Source organism: Arachis ipaensis, chromosome B10, assembly GCF_000816755.2.
Source record: "Arachis ipaensis cultivar K30076 chromosome B10, Araip1.1, whole genome shotgun sequence".
Taxonomy (NCBI): domain Eukaryota; kingdom Viridiplantae; phylum Streptophyta; class Magnoliopsida; order Fabales; family Fabaceae; genus Arachis; species Arachis ipaensis.
The window spans coordinates 22,018,426-22,036,262 of NC_029794.2; the positions used below are offsets into that span (position 1 = coordinate 22,018,426).

General features: G+C 32.4%; 2 protein-coding genes and 2 long non-coding RNA genes across 4 annotated transcripts; 2 read left to right on the top strand and 2 right to left on the bottom strand.

Moving 5' to 3' along the window:
- On the top strand, window positions 5,586–6,122 carry LOC107620428. Its single transcript, XM_016322587.2, has one exon. The coding sequence runs from the start codon at window positions 5,619–5,621 to the stop codon at window positions 6,120–6,122; it is 504 nt and encodes a 167-aa protein (XP_016178073.1). The 5' UTR covers window positions 5,586–5,618.
- Window positions 12,297–16,244, top strand: LOC107623840 (regulation of nuclear pre-mRNA domain-containing protein 1B). Its single transcript, XM_016326227.2, has 7 exons — window positions 12,297–12,739; window positions 13,685–13,932; window positions 14,184–14,345; window positions 14,474–14,630; window positions 14,710–14,852; window positions 14,958–14,993; window positions 15,490–16,244. The coding sequence occupies exons 1-7, from the start codon at window positions 12,664–12,666 to the stop codon at window positions 16,129–16,131; spliced, it is 1,464 nt and encodes a 487-aa protein (XP_016181713.1). The 5' UTR covers window positions 12,297–12,663; the 3' UTR covers window positions 16,132–16,244.
- Window positions 14,219–14,883, bottom strand: LOC110267479. The gene is made up of 2 exons (XR_002355191.1): window positions 14,765–14,883; window positions 14,219–14,658 (listed from the first exon to the last, which is right to left on the bottom strand). It is a non-coding gene; the product is annotated as an uncharacterized LOC110267479 (long non-coding RNA).
- On the bottom strand, window positions 15,019–15,504 carry LOC110267480. The gene is made up of 2 exons (XR_002355192.1): window positions 15,421–15,504; window positions 15,019–15,110 (listed from the first exon to the last, which is right to left on the bottom strand). It is a non-coding gene; the product is annotated as an uncharacterized LOC110267480 (long non-coding RNA).

Sequence of the window (17,837 nt, forward strand, 5' to 3'; positions counted from 1 at the left end):
TGAAGCAAGAAAAAGCAGCAAAAAGCAATGAAAAAAACAAAATAGAGGTATATGTGAAATAATAAAAAAAAGCAAGCAGAAAAAAAAACAGAAAAAGCCAATAGCTCTTAAAACCAAAAGGCAAGAGCAAGGATCTAAGGCTTTGAGCATCAATGGTTAGGAGGGCCTAAAAGAAAGAAAAATCTTAGCCTAAACAGTTCAATTGAGCTGGTTCCCTGACTATATGCTTGTGGTGTGAAGGTGTCAAGTGAAAAGCTTGAGACTGAGCAGTTAAAGTCGTGATCCAAAGCAAAAAAGAGTGTGTTTAAGAACTCTGGACACCTCTAGCTGGGAATTCTACCAAAGCTGAATCACAATTCAATTGGGTTCACCCAGTCAAGTGTCTGTGGCATTTATGTATCCGATGGTAATACTGGAAAACAAAGTGTTTAAGGCCATGACCAAGACTCTAAAGAAGCTGTGTTCAAGAATAAAAAAGAACTAAATTAAGAAAGTCAATAATATCAACTGGATTCTAAGTTCCTAAAGATGCCAACTATTCTAAACTTCAACGAATAGTAAGATGCCAAAACTTTTGAGAAACAAAAAGCTACTAGTCCCGCTCATCTAATTGAAACTGAGCTTCATTGAAAACTCTGAGATTTATTGTATTCTTCTCTTCTTTTTATCCTACCCTATTTTTGGTTGCTTGGGGACAAGCAACAGTTTAAGTTTGGTGTTCTGATGAGCGGATATTTTATACGTTTTTTGGCATTGTTTTCATATAGTTTTTGTTATGTTTTGTTTAAGTTTTATTAAATTTTCATAGGTTTTAGTGCTAAATTCACATTTTTGGATTCTACTTTGAGTTTGTGCGTTTTATGGTGATTTTAGGTATTTTCTAGCTAAAATTGAGGAGCTTGAGCAGAAGTCTGATTTAGAAGCAGAGAAAGGACTGCAGATGCTGTCAAGATCTGACCTCCGTACACTTGAACTTTTCTGGAGCTACAAAAGTTCAAATGGCGCGCTCTCAATGGCTATGGAAAGCTAACATCTAGGGCTTTCCATAGATATATAATAGTTTCATACTTTGTTTTGAAAATGAAGGCCCAAAACTGGTATTCAACGCCAGCCACCAGTCCTATTCCTGGCGTCCAACGCCCACAGGGGAGCAACTGGAGTTCAACCCCCCAAAAGGGGGTCCACAGCCAGCGTTCAACACCCCTAAGGGACACTAGCACGTGGAAGACACTCAAGCTCAACCCAAACACTCACCAAGTGGATCTCAGAAGTGGATTTTCGCACTATCAACTTAGTTTATCTTATTTCTATAATCCTTAGTTATCATATTAATATATATATAGGAGAAGATCACCCTTGTTTAGGATCTTCTACCAGACTCTTGCCCACTTTTATGTTTCCATTGTATTTTTTCTATCAGCATGAGTCACTAAACCTCCTAGGTTAAGGTTAGGAAGTCTGCTGATTTTCATGGATTAATAAAAGTACTACTGTTCTATTCAATTCGTGTGTGACTCTATTTTAAGATGTATCTTCATTCTTCAACCTTATGAATGAGATGATCCGTGACACTCATCCACATTCTACATGGGTTCAGTGTGAGTCCTTAACCAGAGATCACTAAACCACCAGCTTGATTATACATCTCTTAGACGACTAATCCACGACTTCGTTGGGGACTTCTCGAGACACCAGTTCAGCCGAGGTATGGGGAGATTAGGGTCTTTGTGGTAGAGGCTAGAACCAAAGGCGCAACATTCTCTGATCCGGAAGATTCAACCTTGTCTGTGGCGTTTTCAATAGGATCATCAAGGGGATGAATTGCAGGAGCTTCACCATCATTCAGATTGGCCGCATACTAAACCTGGCGTTCGGCCTGAAGGAGGAAGATTAGCGGGCATTAAACTGGTGTTGATCACTTACAACCTGCCATGAAAAGAACCACTCACAGTTGGAGAAGACAGTAAAAAAAGTTGATCCAAAAGAATGAAGCATCTCTGAAGCCTTAACCGTCTTCTTATCATTGAATTCACAACTATTGAGTAAATCTATCTTTATTTAGTCTTTATGCGTTTTTCATAACATAACTCTTTTCTAATCGTCTGACTAAGATCTACAAGGTGTCCATAGCTTGATTCAAAACAACAATCTCCGTGGGATCGACTCTGACTTACCTCAAGTATTACTTAGACGATCCAGTGCACTTACTGGTTCAGTTGTGCGAGTTCTTATTTCGCGCACTAGTAACACAATGAAATTGAGGTATATAAAAATTTTACACTGCTATATGATGTTAGTGAAAATCACTACCTGCGTTTTGCTTTTTCATTTTCTTTTCTTTTTTTTTTTATGTCTGAAACACACCAAATGCAAATTATTTTTTTCCTTTGTAACCTTTTTCTTGTTAAAACTATTCTTTTAGTTTTTTATTTAATTAAAAATTGTGGCTAGCGACATAACAAAGCTTTGAATGTTCAAAGTAAAAATCAAAGCTTGCCAAAACTATCAAGAAAAGCGTAAATTTTAAATTTAAGTGTACCAAAAAATTTATGAAAATATAATCAAATTATAATCAAAGAATAATATTACTGCAACTTAATAAGATCAAGGTGAAAAGAATATGTTAGTATACACAACTATAAAAGTGAAATTTTTTTTTTCAATTACCTCACTGGGAGTAAGTTATAAAATATCAACTTATCCACAAAATATTTGATGATCATGTAGACCAAATACACTGCCACAAGAAAACTATATATAGGTAATGCATTGTTTTATATGTTAAGTTAATTTTGTTAAAAAATTAGTAAATAAAAATGAAGAGAAAAAAATAGTACAATTTCTCATACATGTAATTCTTTTGCACGAATATACTTTCCATAACATATAAGAGAGTACTATAAACTTTTTATATATATTTTGAGAAATTTTAATTATTATCACTTAATCATATTATTTTTATTATTATCCAAATTGATAATTTAGTTTCGTCTATTCTCGGCTACAAATTTTAGTCATATTATTTTGCATCATTAACTATGTATTTAACAATAAAGTGGCATGAATGGTCAATAATGATGGAACTTTTACCATCATAAGCGTATAACATTGAATCAGAAGTCATTGTTGGCTACCACAACACCTTAGTGTATAATATGGAAATGGAGTGAGTCAATGGATCAAGACATTCAACTGTAGAATCCTAACGACATCTCGTACTTTCAGGTGGTCTAGTACTAACCTCATTTGTGATTGTTGAAAGATTGCCATTGAAATCCTTATTATCAAAGACTACCCTGATTCTTCTCAAATTTGGTTAAAATTCATTGATTATCCACCAATTTTTTTATGGCTTTTTGAATTTCGGTGCAATTCTACTCTCACTTTTAACTTTAGAACTCAAAACCCAGAAGGTTGGATAAACATTCTCTTCAGAATATTTTAGAACATTTGGAGAAAACACAATAGTTATTTCTATGAAGGTTTACTACAAACAGAGCAAGTCACAATTGATGCCATTTCAACCCTTGCGTCTCCAGATCAAAACAACCAAATCCTCCTTTACAACTAGAGCTATAATGAGAAATGCTAGTTGTCTTTAACTTTTAGCCTTTATTCAGCTTTTTTAAAAATTTATTACGAAGAGGAATGTTGTGATTAAAAAATATTGCTGATTATCAAGATTAATTTTTAGCTACTAGTGTTCTCATTTGAAAGCACAAGATGAATAAATAATATACACTAAGAATTAGATTGATTTAGAAACTAATTTTTATATTTGAATGATAAATTAGAGAGAATTAAATCGATTTAAGTTTAAGATTTTATATTTCAATCATTTATTTTCCAATTATATTTCCTGTTCTCTTGGTTCTCTAACATTGAAAGAGTAAATTAATATTTTTCTATTTATAAAAAATTGAGAGAATTTAAAGTAATAATTAAAAAAGGATATTTTGTATTTATTAGAGACTATCAATGTTCTTCTTTTATATTAGTCTTTAATTTTTATCTAATAAAATTTAATGGTCTATATAAATATGACACATCCAACAAACACATAATTATTGTGCTCATTTTAGACATACTCAAAAAAATAAAATTAATGTTATATCTGTGACAAATGAATTTTAATTAACAAAACTATTTAAATCTTAAAAAATTATTTAAAATTATTAAATTATCCTCTAATTTAACTTAGTTTCAAATTTTAATTCTTCTCTAAATTATTGTCATTCTAATTTTTAAATCACTACTACCCAAATTCTTCTTTATCATTGTTTTTGTCTCCAACTATCATTGTTGCCGCTACCATTACTACCAACTTTTCTCTTTTTCTTTTTAAACCTACCATTGCTATAATTTAACTAAACATAATTGAACTTTCACAATTCCATTGCTTAATTAAACAAATATAAATACAAAAAAGTTGAAGTCAGAGGCAAAAAAAAGAGAACACTCACAATTTTTCACAATTTTTATTTTTATTTTAATTAATTAATTAATTAATTAATCAATATTACCAACAATAACAACAAAAATAAGAATATATATTTCAAAAAATTAAAAAAGGGGCAAGGAAAGAAGGAACAAAGAAGAAGATAAATTTTCACCAAATGCATGAGGGTAAGATGTTTTTGTTTTTCTTATTTTATGTTGGGAGGTATCTTAAGCCTGCTTGATAATGACGATGATAGAGAATATGCAAATTAGAGAGATTAAATTAGATAAAAAGAAAAGAGAAGATTCTAAAGAATTGGGAGCAGGGACGGAACTTGAAGAGAAATTTGAAGGTTTATTATAACATCTTTTAATTTTATCTTTTTTGTTTAAGTGATATTGTCAAAATTAAAACTAACTACTATTGGTAATGCAATGATTTAAAATATAACTCTACTATTTAAGTAGTGGTGGAAGTTTTTGAAAGAGGATTGTCCTTTATGAAAAAAAGTGGTATGCTCCTATAATAGCATGAATCCATCTAAGATGTTTTCTAGTCAGCCTATACTTACAAGAGGGGGTCTTTGAAAGAATATTTGTTAGCTACAAATTAGAGAGCCACAAGTGAGAGAAAAGATGAATAAAGGCTGTGAGATATATTTTCAAAATATGTGAAAAGCTATTTTGAAGAGTTACATCTCTTCATAGAGTTGTGACTTATTCAAAAGTTATGCATGTCAAAAGGTTGCAACTATTTGAAAAGTTATGTCTATTGAAAGGTCGTAACTATTTAAAATGTTGTGTCTATTGAGTACGTAGCTGCATGTTGCATGTACTCCGTATCTATAAATTTTCCTCATTTCATTATTGCGGAACTAATCCATCTCAACACTTTCTTTATGCGCAAAAGAAAGAATAGAGAATATTATTCTGTAAATTATCATTTAGTGTAAGGCTTGACTATGTGAGTGCATAAACAAATCAAGTGTTCTTCATTGTATCCTACAGAAAATTCGCCAGTAACCCATTTTGCACACCATTGTATATTGGTGGGGCGAATTAAACCTAAAGGAAAGTGTGTGTAACACACGCCTTGAAGAATTGCGCTATTTGATTCACTATTCCCTTCTCTCATAAATCACAATCTTTAGGCTTAATTATTCACCAATAAAACAAAAATGGTCACTGCATCAATTAAGGAGATGACGTCGGATTTTGTCAAGTTAGAAAGATTTGATGGTGGAAATTTCATACGATGGCAAAAGAAGATGCACTTCCTTCTCACAACACTAAAAGTGGCATATGTTCTTACTATACCAAGACCACCAGAAGTTGAAGGGGAGGCCATTGCAGAAACACGAGCCAGGCAAAAATGGGACAACGATGACTATATATGCACGGGCACATACTCAATGGCTGATGCACTGTTTGATGTCTACCAAAATGTTGCGAGCGCAAAAGAATCATGGGACAAATTAGAAGCAAAATATATGGCCGAGGATGCAACAAGTAAGAAATTTCTTGTCACTCGCTTTAATAATTATAAGATGGTTGATGGTAGACCTGTCATGGAACAACTGCATGAAATTGAGCGTATTTTAAATAATTTTAAGCAACATAACATGCACATGGATGATACCATCATTGTATCTTCAATTATTGACAAACTCCCTCCATCATGAAAAGAATTCAAAAGAACTATGAAACATAGAAATGATGATGTTTCTCTTGAGCAATTAAGTAATCACCTTCGTCTTGAAGAAGAGTATCGTAAACAAGACGATACTAAAGAACAAAGTGCTCATGCTAATCTTCACGTAATGGAAGATGAAAAATCCAACAAGCCCAACAAGAAGAGATACCGAGATTTTAATAAATCTCAAGGTAACAATGGTGATTTCAGAAAGAATAAAAAAAAAGAAAATTATTTTCATTGTGGAAAACTAGGACATTTTAAGAAAGAATGTCGTTTCTTAAGAAAGAAGAAAGAAAAGAACGACACAACAATAAAAGATAATCTTATTGCTGTTATTTCTGAGATCAACATGATTGAAGATATTGGATCATGGTGGATAGATTCTGGTGCAACTCGACATGTATGCAAGAATAGAGATTTTTTTAAGACATTCAAAGAAGAGAATGAGACTATTCTGTACATGAAAAATGTATCAACTGTTCAAGTAATGGGTAAAGGAACGGTGGAACTTGAATTTACTTTTGGAAGAGTACTAACTCTTACTGATGTATATTATGTACCCGAAGTCAGAAAAAATTTAGTTTCTGTCCCTCTACTTAACAAGTATGGATTTAAGTCTGTATTTGAAGGAGACAAATTTATTCTGTCTAAGGGTGGAGTGTTTGTGGGTAAAGGATATCTATGTGAGAATATGTTTAAATTGAATATTGTTAATAATAATAATAATAATAATAATAATAATAATAATAATAATAATAATAATAATAATAATAATGATGATGTTTCTGTTTATATTGCCGAGTCCTTTGATTTATGGCATAATCGTTTAGGACATGTTAATTTTCATAATTAAATGATATGATAAAATATGATCTTATTCCAAAATCAATTAAAAATTCAGATGTATGTACAACTTGTATGTTAACCAAGATAACAAGACTTTCTTTCAAAGAGTACAAAAAAATTCAAAGTTATTAGAATTAATACATTCTGATGTATGTGATTTGCATGGTTGGCTTACTATAGGTGGAAAGAAATATTTTGTAACTTTTATTGATGATTTCAGTAGATATTGTTACATATATTTGATGCATTCTAAAGATGAAGTCTTGGATAAATTTAAGATTTTAAAAACTGAAGTTGAATTACAACATGAAACCTTTATTAAGTGCTTAAGGTCTGACCATGGAGGAGAATATTATAATCCTAGTTATTTTGAGTCCACTGGTATTATTCATCAAACCACTGCACCATACTCTCCACAACAGAATGGTATTGCTGAAAGAAAAAATAGGGTGCTGGAAGAAATGGTTAATGCTATGCTATCTTATTCTGGTCTAGCAAAAGGTTATTGGGGTGAGGCTATCTTAACTTCCTGTTATATTTTAAATAGAATTCCTAATAAAAGGAATAAAATAACTCCATATGAACTTTGGAAGAATAAAAAGCCTAACCTTAAATATCTTAAAGTTTGGGGCTGTAGAACAATAGTAAAAGTTTCTGAACCTAAAAGAAAGAAATTAGGAGAAAGAGGCATAGAATGTATTTTCTTAGGATATGCTGAGAACAGTAAAGCTTATAGGTTTGTAGTTATTGAATCTAATGAATCATATTCTACTAATACAGTTATTGAATCAAGAGATGTAATTTTTTTAGAGGATAGATTTAATTCAACTCCAAGACCTGAAAGTAAAATTTACTTAGAAATAGAAGAAAATGTAGAAAATAAGTCCGTTGAAAATATTGAACTTAAAAAAAGTAAAAGAATAAGAAAAGCAAAGACTTATGGATCAGATTTCTTTATGTTCCTTGTGAAAGGAACAAGAGAATCAATAGATAGCATTGCACCTATATGTCTTCATATGGAAGGTGATCCTGAGACCTATAAAGAGGTTATAAGGTCTCGAGATTCAGATTTTTGGAAAGAAGCAATACAAGATGAGATGGACTCAATAATGAGAAATAACACTTGAAAATTAGTAGATCTTCCTCGTGGGTCAAAAGCCATTGGTTCTAAATGGATTTTCAAAAAGAAAATGAAAGTAGATGGAACTGTTGATAAGTTCAAAGCACGGTTAGTTGCTAAGGAGTTTGCACAAAAAGAAGGAATTGATTACTTTGATGCATATGCACCAGTAGCAAGAATTGCTACAATTAGAGTGTTTATAACACTTGCTTCAATTTTTAATTTTGTCATTCATCAAATGGATGTTAAAACAGCTTTCTTAAATGGTGAACTAGACGAAAAGGTGTATATAAAGCAACCCGATGGATTTATAGTTGCTAGTCAAGAAAATAAAATGTGCAAATTAATTAAGTCTTTATATGGACTGAAATAAACCCCTAAGTAATGGCATAAAAAATTTGATGAAACTGTTCGTACTAGTGGATATAAAATAAATGAATCTGATAAATGTGTATATAGTAAAGTTAAAAATGATAAAGGTGTTATGATTTGTTTATATGTTGATGATGTGCTTATTTTTGGTACTGATTTAGAAGAGGTAGAAAAAACTAAATATTTTTTGTCTAGTAATTTTGATATGAAAGATATGGGAGTTGCAGATATAATTTTAGGAATTAAAATTGTTAGAGATGGTCATAATTTAGGATTATCTCAATTTCATTATATAGAAAAATATTAAAAAGGTTTGATGAGTTTGAAGGATATTCGGTGAGTACTCCTTTTGATCCAAGTATTAAATTAGTACCCAATACAGATTCGTCTGTTTCATAAATTGAGTATGCAAAAATAATTGGATACTTAATGTATGTTATGACCTGTACTAGACCAGATATAGCATATGCTGTAGGTCGCTTAAGTCGGTATACAAGCAATCCAAGTAAAGACCATTGGCATGCTGTCCGAAGAATATTAAAATATTTGAAAGGAACAATACACTATACTTTGTTGTATAGTGGTGAACCTTCTGTTTTAGAAGGATATACAGATGCCAGTTGAATAAGCTATACAGAGGATCATGCATCAACAAGTGGTTGGATCTTTACCCTTGGTGGGGGTGCTGTTTCTTGGGGATCCAAGAAACAAACTTGCATAACGGACTCTACCATAGCTGCAGAATTTGTTGCTTTGGCAACAGCAAGCAAGGAAGCTGAATGGCTTAGAGATTTATTATATGAAATTTCAGTTTAGCCAAAACCAATGGCACCAATCTCTATACATTGTGATAGCCAAGCAACATTATCAAAGGCTTACAACCAAGTTTATAATGAAAAATCTAGGCACATTGGAGTAAGACATAGCTATGTTAAAAACCTTATTGGTAATGGAGTTATATCTATAAATTTTATAAGGTCAGAACAAAATCTTGTAGATCCTTTGACGAAAGGATTGACAAGGAATTTGGTGTTTAAAACATCAAAAGGGATGGGACTAAAATTCGTATTTTAAATAATTACCAATGGTGGAAACCTAACTCACACTTGAGTAACATCAAGTCTTGAGTTCAATGCGGTAAAGTACACTATTAGAGTAATTGCAAGTACTCATAATTATTTCTTTCATCCCAAGGTAAAAAGTACTTGGAACCATAATGGTATAAAGGAATAAGATGAGCTTTGCTCTTAATAGACCTATAGCAAGTATATTATTGTTGAAGTATTTAATTATGGGATACTTTTGATAGAGTCTGCCTATATGAGTGTGAACTGAGGTCGGTTCTTAGAGTTAAGATTTTACTCTTAAAGCACTCATGAAAGGATACAAGACACAAGGCCATGTAGTATACTAAATATGTCATATTTAATATAACATCTAAATGATACCAAAATTTTATGTGTCATCAGTGCACGCTTGTTCATATGAGTTAAATGGTTCAAAACTTGTTTACCATTTTAAATTCGGATGAGTGAATACCACTTGTTACTAGGTAAATGTTCAAATCGCAAGATACCTCTACTGAGAGCATAAAACTTCCAGAATGATAGGATTGAAAAAGAATTTTGAAAATGGTGGGGGATTGTGAGATATATTTTTAAAATATGTGAAAAGCTATTTTGAAGAGTTACATCTCTTCATAGAGTTGTGACTTATTCAAAAGTTATACATGTTAAAAGGTTGCAACTATTTGAAAAGTTATGTCTATTAAAAGGTAGTAACTATTTAAAAAGTTGTGTCTGTTGAGTACGTAGCTACATGTTGCATGTACTCCGTATCTATAAATTTCCCTCATTTCATTATTGTGGAACTAATCCATCTCAACACTTTCTTTATGCGCAAAAGAAAGAATAGAGAATATTATTCTGTAAATTATCATTTAGTGTAAGGCTTGACTGTGTGAGTGCATAAACAAGTCAAGTGTTCTTCATTGTATCCTACAGAAAATTCGCCAATAACCCATTTTGCACACCATTGTATATTGGCGGGGTGAATTAAGTCTAAAGAAAAGTATGTGTAACACACGCCTTGAAGAATTGCGCTATTTGCTTCACTATTCCCTTCTCTCATAACTCACAAAGGCTTGTCTATGGAATTAGGGAATGGAAGAACAATCCGGTTTTGGGAGGATAGTTGGGTACCTAGTGGTGCTTTGAAAGATGTATTTTCAAGACTTTTCTCAGTCTCAAACCTTAAAAGACCTGTTATAGGGGATTGTAGATTTTGAAATGGGTTAGAGAGGATATAGAGTTTCCAATGGAGGAGAGAATTATTCCAATGAGAGTTGGAACTTATAAACCAACTTCATGAGATGTTACAATCTGTTAAACTAGCAACTGAGAGAGAGGATAGAGTAGTATGAAAATTTGATAAAACGGTATTTATTCGACTAACTCATTTGTGCAAGTCTTACAGGCAAAAGTACTTCTGGAGAAAATAATAAGCTATAGTTTCACTAGTGCTATTTGGAGAAGTTTCGTCCCACCAAGAGTTGAATTGTTGGCTTGGTTTGTGTTGGTTGGCAGGGTAAATACTAAAGAAAGACTATGAAAAATAGGTGTGTTTGATCAGAATGATAATATGTGTGTCTTATGCTATAAGTCTGTGGAAACTGCTTTTCACTTGTTTATTGGATGTGAGGTTACTTGGCAGGTGTGGTGTGCTTGTCTGTTCGCTCTTGGTAGGATATGGACCATGCCAGGTACACTCAAGCAACACTTTGAAGGTTGGACGAATATTTCAGCTAAAAAGGATGAGAGGAAGATGTGGTTAATTGATTGGATTTTTTGCTATTATATGGACAATTTGGCTAAAAAGAAATGATAGAATCTTCAAAAATCAAGCATGATAAAAATTATGATCAGGTCTTTCACGATCTTCAATGAGTGGATTTGTGGTGAACCCTTTGGTTATTGATGGCAGTGCTGAAGATGACTATGGATTGTGTTGTACTTTATTTTTATCAGCTGTTGTTTGCTATTTTCATTTTCAATTGCTCCACCTTATTATGTTGTGTTTCTTCTATTTCAAAAAAAAAAAATAATTATTTTTAGGATTTCATTCTAAAAAAATAAGATAAAACAATAATATCAAACTTATTAATTAGTTATGATTATTTAAACTTTTAAAGGTTATATACTTGCATTGAATCACTTTTTTTTATATAATTTATTGGAATAGTGAAATTATCAACAAATATTGATATTATAGATTATATATATTTTTTTCCTTGAGCATTAACCTTTAATAAGACTTCAATTAGATAAAAAAACAAAGTCCAAAACTTATATTAAATATTTAGGGGCGATAGTTCTCATTGTCCATGAAAAGTTTCGCCCTGATTGAGAGGAAAAAAACCTTTCAACAACTATAAAAGGATTTTGATGAGTTATATTTCCGGCAATGGTGGTGGTCGATTTAAAGGTGATAAAAGATTTGGGAGGTAATAAGGTTAGGGAGTAGTAGTTGGAAAAAAAAAATTGAACATGACGAAAGATTTGGGGGTGGTGGAATTAGGAATTGAAATAATAGTAGTATAGAGTAAAATTAGAATTCAGATTTAGGTTAAATTAAAAGATAATTTGATAATTTTAAATAATTTTTTAAAATTTGATGAATATAAATAAATTGTCAGTATTTTAAATTTTCGTGCGAATAAAAACAGTAATTTATTTTTAAAAATAAATTCATGATATTTATAAATCAAATTGTTTACACTATTATTCTTCTTTTGTGTTTTTTGGTTTTTCACCAACTGTTTGTGGCTGCCAGGTGGCCTAACCCATGAAACACCTGGCGAGTTAAAAGCTCCAAAGCAACGCATCATTCTTCTTCTTCTTCTTCTTCTTCTTCTTCTATTTGATTGATTTTCAGTTGAACTTTCTTTTTTCTTTTTATTATTTTCATATGCCGCTTGCTTTCAATTTGTCTTTCTCTCTTAATATATATGTATGAAGAATTGGTAGTAGTAGTAGTAGTAGTATTGATACTGGAGCTCGTTTAGGTCCCAATTCTGTTAGGGCTCTAGTGTTGCCCACCCCAATTCAACTCGTTTTTACTTATATGATATAATTTCGTTAATTAATTAAAATTTTGTGGCATTGGTGGTGAGGAGAAATAATCGGAGAGAATGAATAGCGTTTTCAGCGACCAGATACTTGCCGACAAGCTCTCCAAGCTTAACAGCACCCAGCAGTGCATCGAAAGTATCCTTTTTTTTCTTTTTAATATTGTTATTATTTTCTAAATTTTTGTTGCTTTTACTTCAACTTCACTTTACTTTACTTTACTTTACTTTACCCAGTAATGTTTGCTCAGTTTCTGCATAAATAGTGATTTACTGTAGTGTTTAGCTGAATTGGCGCGTAACCAAGTTTTGATAATGTATACTATAATCAGTTGCAACTAAAACAGGATGGCATGGATATTTCTATAATTCTGTTAGTTAGCTTATCATAACTAGGCTTATGAAATTCGAATCCCAACTCCGAATTCATGATCTTGAGCTATCTAGGGATTTGATTTGTATTTGGGTGCCTACTGGGGGGAAAGAGGGGGGAGGGGGGTATCCGTATCTCGGTCAAATTTTTGGTTTCGGTTATTGTGAACTGCTTTCGATTTGAAAGCTCTTAGTTGTTGGATTCAGGCATTCAGCTAATGTTTGTGGCAAATACACGATGAGTCTTTCTCAAAACAAAATATTTCAAGATTCTAATGATAATTTTTCATGTTTGAATGAGTAACTTGGACAGTCGTTAGAAACTAAATATTTGAGCACATTTCTGGTTGACTTGTTACTATTCTATTAGGATATGAGCAATTACAGAGATAGGAAAAACACATTCTTTGTCATAAAATATCGGACCAATTATTGTTGCACTGGCATAATGGCAAGTAGTAATTTTGGTTCATCAAAATATTCAATTTCAGTAAATCTGTCATTTATGTTTCATTTTCTTTTTCGGAGACTAACTTTTTGTGGTTCGTGAATGTAAGTGGAGTGTGACTTTAATTAATTATCTTTTCTATATGAATTTGGATTTTACTCTCCAAAATAGTTTGTTTTACTGCATAATTAGCTTCAGTTGATTTTATTGAGCATGCTTACTTGTTAATTCAGCGTAGTTTGTTTTCGTTAACCTTTTATATAGCTTTATCACATTGGTGTATATTTCACCGGAGCAAAGCAGAACTGGTTGTTGAAACATGGAAGAAACAATTTGACAAATCTGAGATGGTTCAAAAAGTTCCCCTTCTATACCTTGCAAATGACATCTTGCAGAATAGCAAGCGGAAAGGAAATGAATTCGTGACCGAGTTTTGGAAGGTTCTCCCCTCTGCCCTTAAATATGTTGATGAGAAGGGTGATGATCATGAAAAGAAAGTGGCATCTAGACTGGTAAGCTCCTTTTGACAGTGTTTGATCTAAGTATTTCAAGTGAATTCAACCATGCCAATCAGTAAATGAGGAAAATGATAGGTTAGGAAGATTAGAATATGCAATTCTGCTACGCATACTTATTAATGTTTGGGCTGAAACCCCTGATACGGTATATACTTCTGATTTTATGTTTACATACCAATACCATCAGGTTATTGATTTCACTTTACACATTTTGACGTATTAACTTTGTTCTAATCTAACTTTAGGTTGATATATGGGAGCAAAGGAGAGTGTTTGGATCTCGGGCAAAGAACCTTAAAGATCTAATGCTTGCAGAAGAAGCACCTACACCATTGCAATTCAGCAAAAAGAGATCACGCTCTGGTTCTTTAAAAATTGTTAAAAGGGATTCTCGCTCCATCAAATTGGTAAGACTAAGCTCTACTCCTGCCTCTTCCAATTTTAAACTTAAATCATTCTATTGGTGATACGTCCCTCAAACTGGGTTGCAATATTCCTTAAATATCTCATTGTCGTGATATTGTATTGAAGCCAGAAATTGTCCATAGGAGGTCCAGCAGAAAAAATAGTATCTGCATTTCATTCGGTGCTCACTGAACAATCTATTGAAGATGCAGAGATGAGTAAATCCAAGTCTGCTATTCAACACATGAAAAAGATGGAAAACGATGTTGACATTGCGTGCTCTATTGGTAAGCATACAGCAGAACAGAGTAGCACCTGTAGCATGCAAGTTGGGATTTTATTATTGATTTTTATAAATTGTTTCAGCAAAGGATCCTAAGCGAAAAACTTTGTCAAAGGAGTTAGAGAAGGAAGAGAATACCTTGAAACAGTGCATAGAGAACCTTAAATTAGTTGAAGCAAATAGAGTTGTACTTGTTTCTCATTTAAAAGAAGCTTTGCATGAGCAGGTAAATTTTGATGCTGTTCAATCTACTTGATAGTTTTCTTTATGATTCATGCAGTTTTGTTCCTAACTGCATCTTGTTGCTGTTGCTTGTGGATACTTGTACCAGGAAGCGGACCTGGAGAATATTCGCACTCAGATGCTGGTATATACTGTTCATGATTCTTTTCTCCTCAATGGGTACCTGATTTTTTTTTGTTTCCTTCATGGCAAATTATATAGGATGGGTCACAATAATTGCTGATACTGTAGATGATTTTTGCTGAAAGTTCACAAACCATAAAGGAGTTAAGTGCAATAAACTCTATTTAGAAAGAAAATAGCATTTTTGGATGGAGAATTACTTGACAGAAGGATCATTACACAAGTCTATATGGCATTATAAGTTATTTCTATATGGCATTTTGAGCTTGCTTCGAATTCAACCATGCTAGGTGTACACAAAAAATTAGCCACCCATATAAAATACATATTAAAATACAAAATGCACATTGAAAATGAGTTAGATAAAACATGTATTTATAGATAAATAACGCGTATCATGTGCATATAGCATTTTTGCTTCGCATTACCTGAACTCGGATAAAGTTTTGGTTAATGATAATGCTTACAATTCTTGCTTTTTGACTAATTATATTTAGGTTGCACAAGCAAAAGTAGAAGAGGCAAGGATCATGCGGGCACGACTTGATAATGAAGATTCTTCGCAAAAAGCGACCACTGCAACAACTTCACCTGCTGTTGCAAATGGAAATTCAGAAGCAGCAATAAAAAAGTCAGCAGCAGCAATCGCTGCCGAGGTTGCAGATAAGCTCACATCATCATCATCATCTCAGTTGATCATGACTTCTGTTCTCTCAACATTTGCCGCCGAAGAGGCGAAAAGTGCTGGCCTGACTTCGTCTGAGTCAACCACACAACAGTTGATTGCTGCACAAAACCATTCATACCCATCAGTTTTGGTAACCCAACCAATCCTGCAGGATGTAGCCTCTGCATCCCAAGGTCAGTATCCCATGCTTTGTAATCCGTCTACGCAGCAATATGTGCAGTCAACGGGAGCTGCCCACTCTCCATATTATGTCAGCATCTCGCCAGTGCCGCTGCCGCAGCCGCCACCCCCAGCTCATGTAGCGGCGATGATGCCTTTACCACATCAGACGCTGCCAATCATGCAACAACAATCAATACCTGTACCACTGCAAGCCCCTGCACCTCCTAGTTTCCGGCCACTACAGCCGCCGGGAATGGTGTACTATACTAATCCCCAGCAATCTATATAAGACCTATAATGGCGAAACCGTAGTTAACATGACCGTTTTGGAAACAAGCGAATTCTGGATATTTGGAATTTTATTTATGTTACCATGGAGAACGCATGGGACTCGAGATTGAGCTGGAAAATGGAAGCAAAGATTACATATATCCCTGGAAATGGGATGGAGAGGAATCAGACCCGCATGAATTTCTAAGAGAGGAAGTATGAAGAGCCAACATCTTCGACCAAGGTTGTAGTTAACACTTAATATTCACCACTTAGAATTGAACATTAAAAAGAATCCTCCAAAATAATAAAAAATAATTAAAACAATTAAAACATTCAAAAGTAAAAAAAATATTTGAAAATCAAACAACGTAAAACCAATTTAGAGTATAGAATTTAGGATTTAGTCTTTAGGATATAGAGTGGTCAGAAGTGGTAGCTAGCTGGCAGCGGTAGCCATGGCAGTTGGAGATGGTAGTGGTGGTGTTGAAATTATGTGACGGGAAGAAAGAGGAGAAATAAAAAAGGGGGTAAAAAAGTAATTTAAAAAAATTGTGAATGCAGGAATCTTATGTCGGTTTCATAACATTACTAAACGAAATTCACTTAACCCTAATCTAAGTGAACAGATTATAATGAGCTAGTGTTGATTTCAACATACTATAGCAAGTGAAAAACGTATATTAACAATAAATAAATAAGAACATTTAGTGTGAATAAATATTGACTTGGAAATAAATAGATAAGTGCTAATTGTACATTTAAATAAGGTGTTTGTTAATTTTCAAGTTTCAACTCAGTTTGAAGGTAAAAAAAATAAGAGGTTTGATATTACATATTAGAATAAGAATTATGAAGTTGGGGGAACGGATTTTCTACTTTTTTTTTTAATTGATGGAATAAAAATGTAATTTCTAATTTTTTAATGGTTTTTTTTTTTATGTTTTTTCTTTGTCCTATTTATAAAATTAATAGTAAAAAATCACACTTTATCCTTTTAAGTGGAAAAAAATTAAGAGAATCAAATTTTTGAATTTAGATTTTCTAAAGTGAGAAAGTTGGTAAAATAATAAAGTGAAGGGTTAATCATCATTGATTTTGTAATTTTTATGAAATATGTGTCCTATCTTAATTTAAGAGTGATTAACTCTTCATTTGACTAGTTTACCAATTTTTTCACTTTAAAAGATCTTAATCTAAGAATTACACCTAAATCTAAATCTACTGTACTCCACATTGGATCAACTGGTGTATGGTACATCATGCATAATCAAGTGTATCACAGAATTAGCCTATACCTTAAAAGTATTCCTAGTCATTTATTCTTGGTTTTTAATATAACTTTTAACTACTACTAAAAAAAAATAAATGACTATAAATATTTTAGTATTTTGCTATCCAGAAACACTAACTTAGAATACTACAAGCAGAAAATCTTTATTTTAAATATATGTTAATTTTTTAAAATTTCTATATTTTTTATTTATTTAAAGAACACTGTCTTTTAACTCTGTTAACCAATGTCTTTAGAAAACTCTGAAGTCTTAACCAAATCCATAACACGTCAAAGTGAAAAATAAATATGCTAGTATTTCCTAAGAATATATTCTTTGGCTTTGGCGTAGTAACCTCATGGTATCATAGAAAAATATTTGTATAATATCGAAATAATAGTGTATTTTAACAAGATCTATAATAATTCAATAGAAGATCTATCTGGTATTA

Bases quoted from the DNA above. Each gene is read 5' to 3' on its own strand.
- LOC107623840 (XM_016326227.2), top strand. From the start codon at position 12,664: ATGAATAGCGTTTTCAGCGACCAGATACTTGCCGACAAGCTCTCCAAG. The intron at 14,346-14,473 runs GTAAGACTAAGC...TATTGAAGCCAG, and splicing joins ATTCTCGCTCCATCAAATTG to AAATTGTCCATAGGAGGTCC. The intron at 14,631-14,709 runs GTAAGCATACAG...AAATTGTTTCAG, and splicing joins TGACATTGCGTGCTCTATTG to CAAAGGATCCTAAGCGAAAA.
- LOC107620428 (XM_016322587.2), top strand. From the start codon at position 5,619: ATGGTCACTGCATCAATTAAGGAGATGACGTCGGATTTTGTCAAGTTA.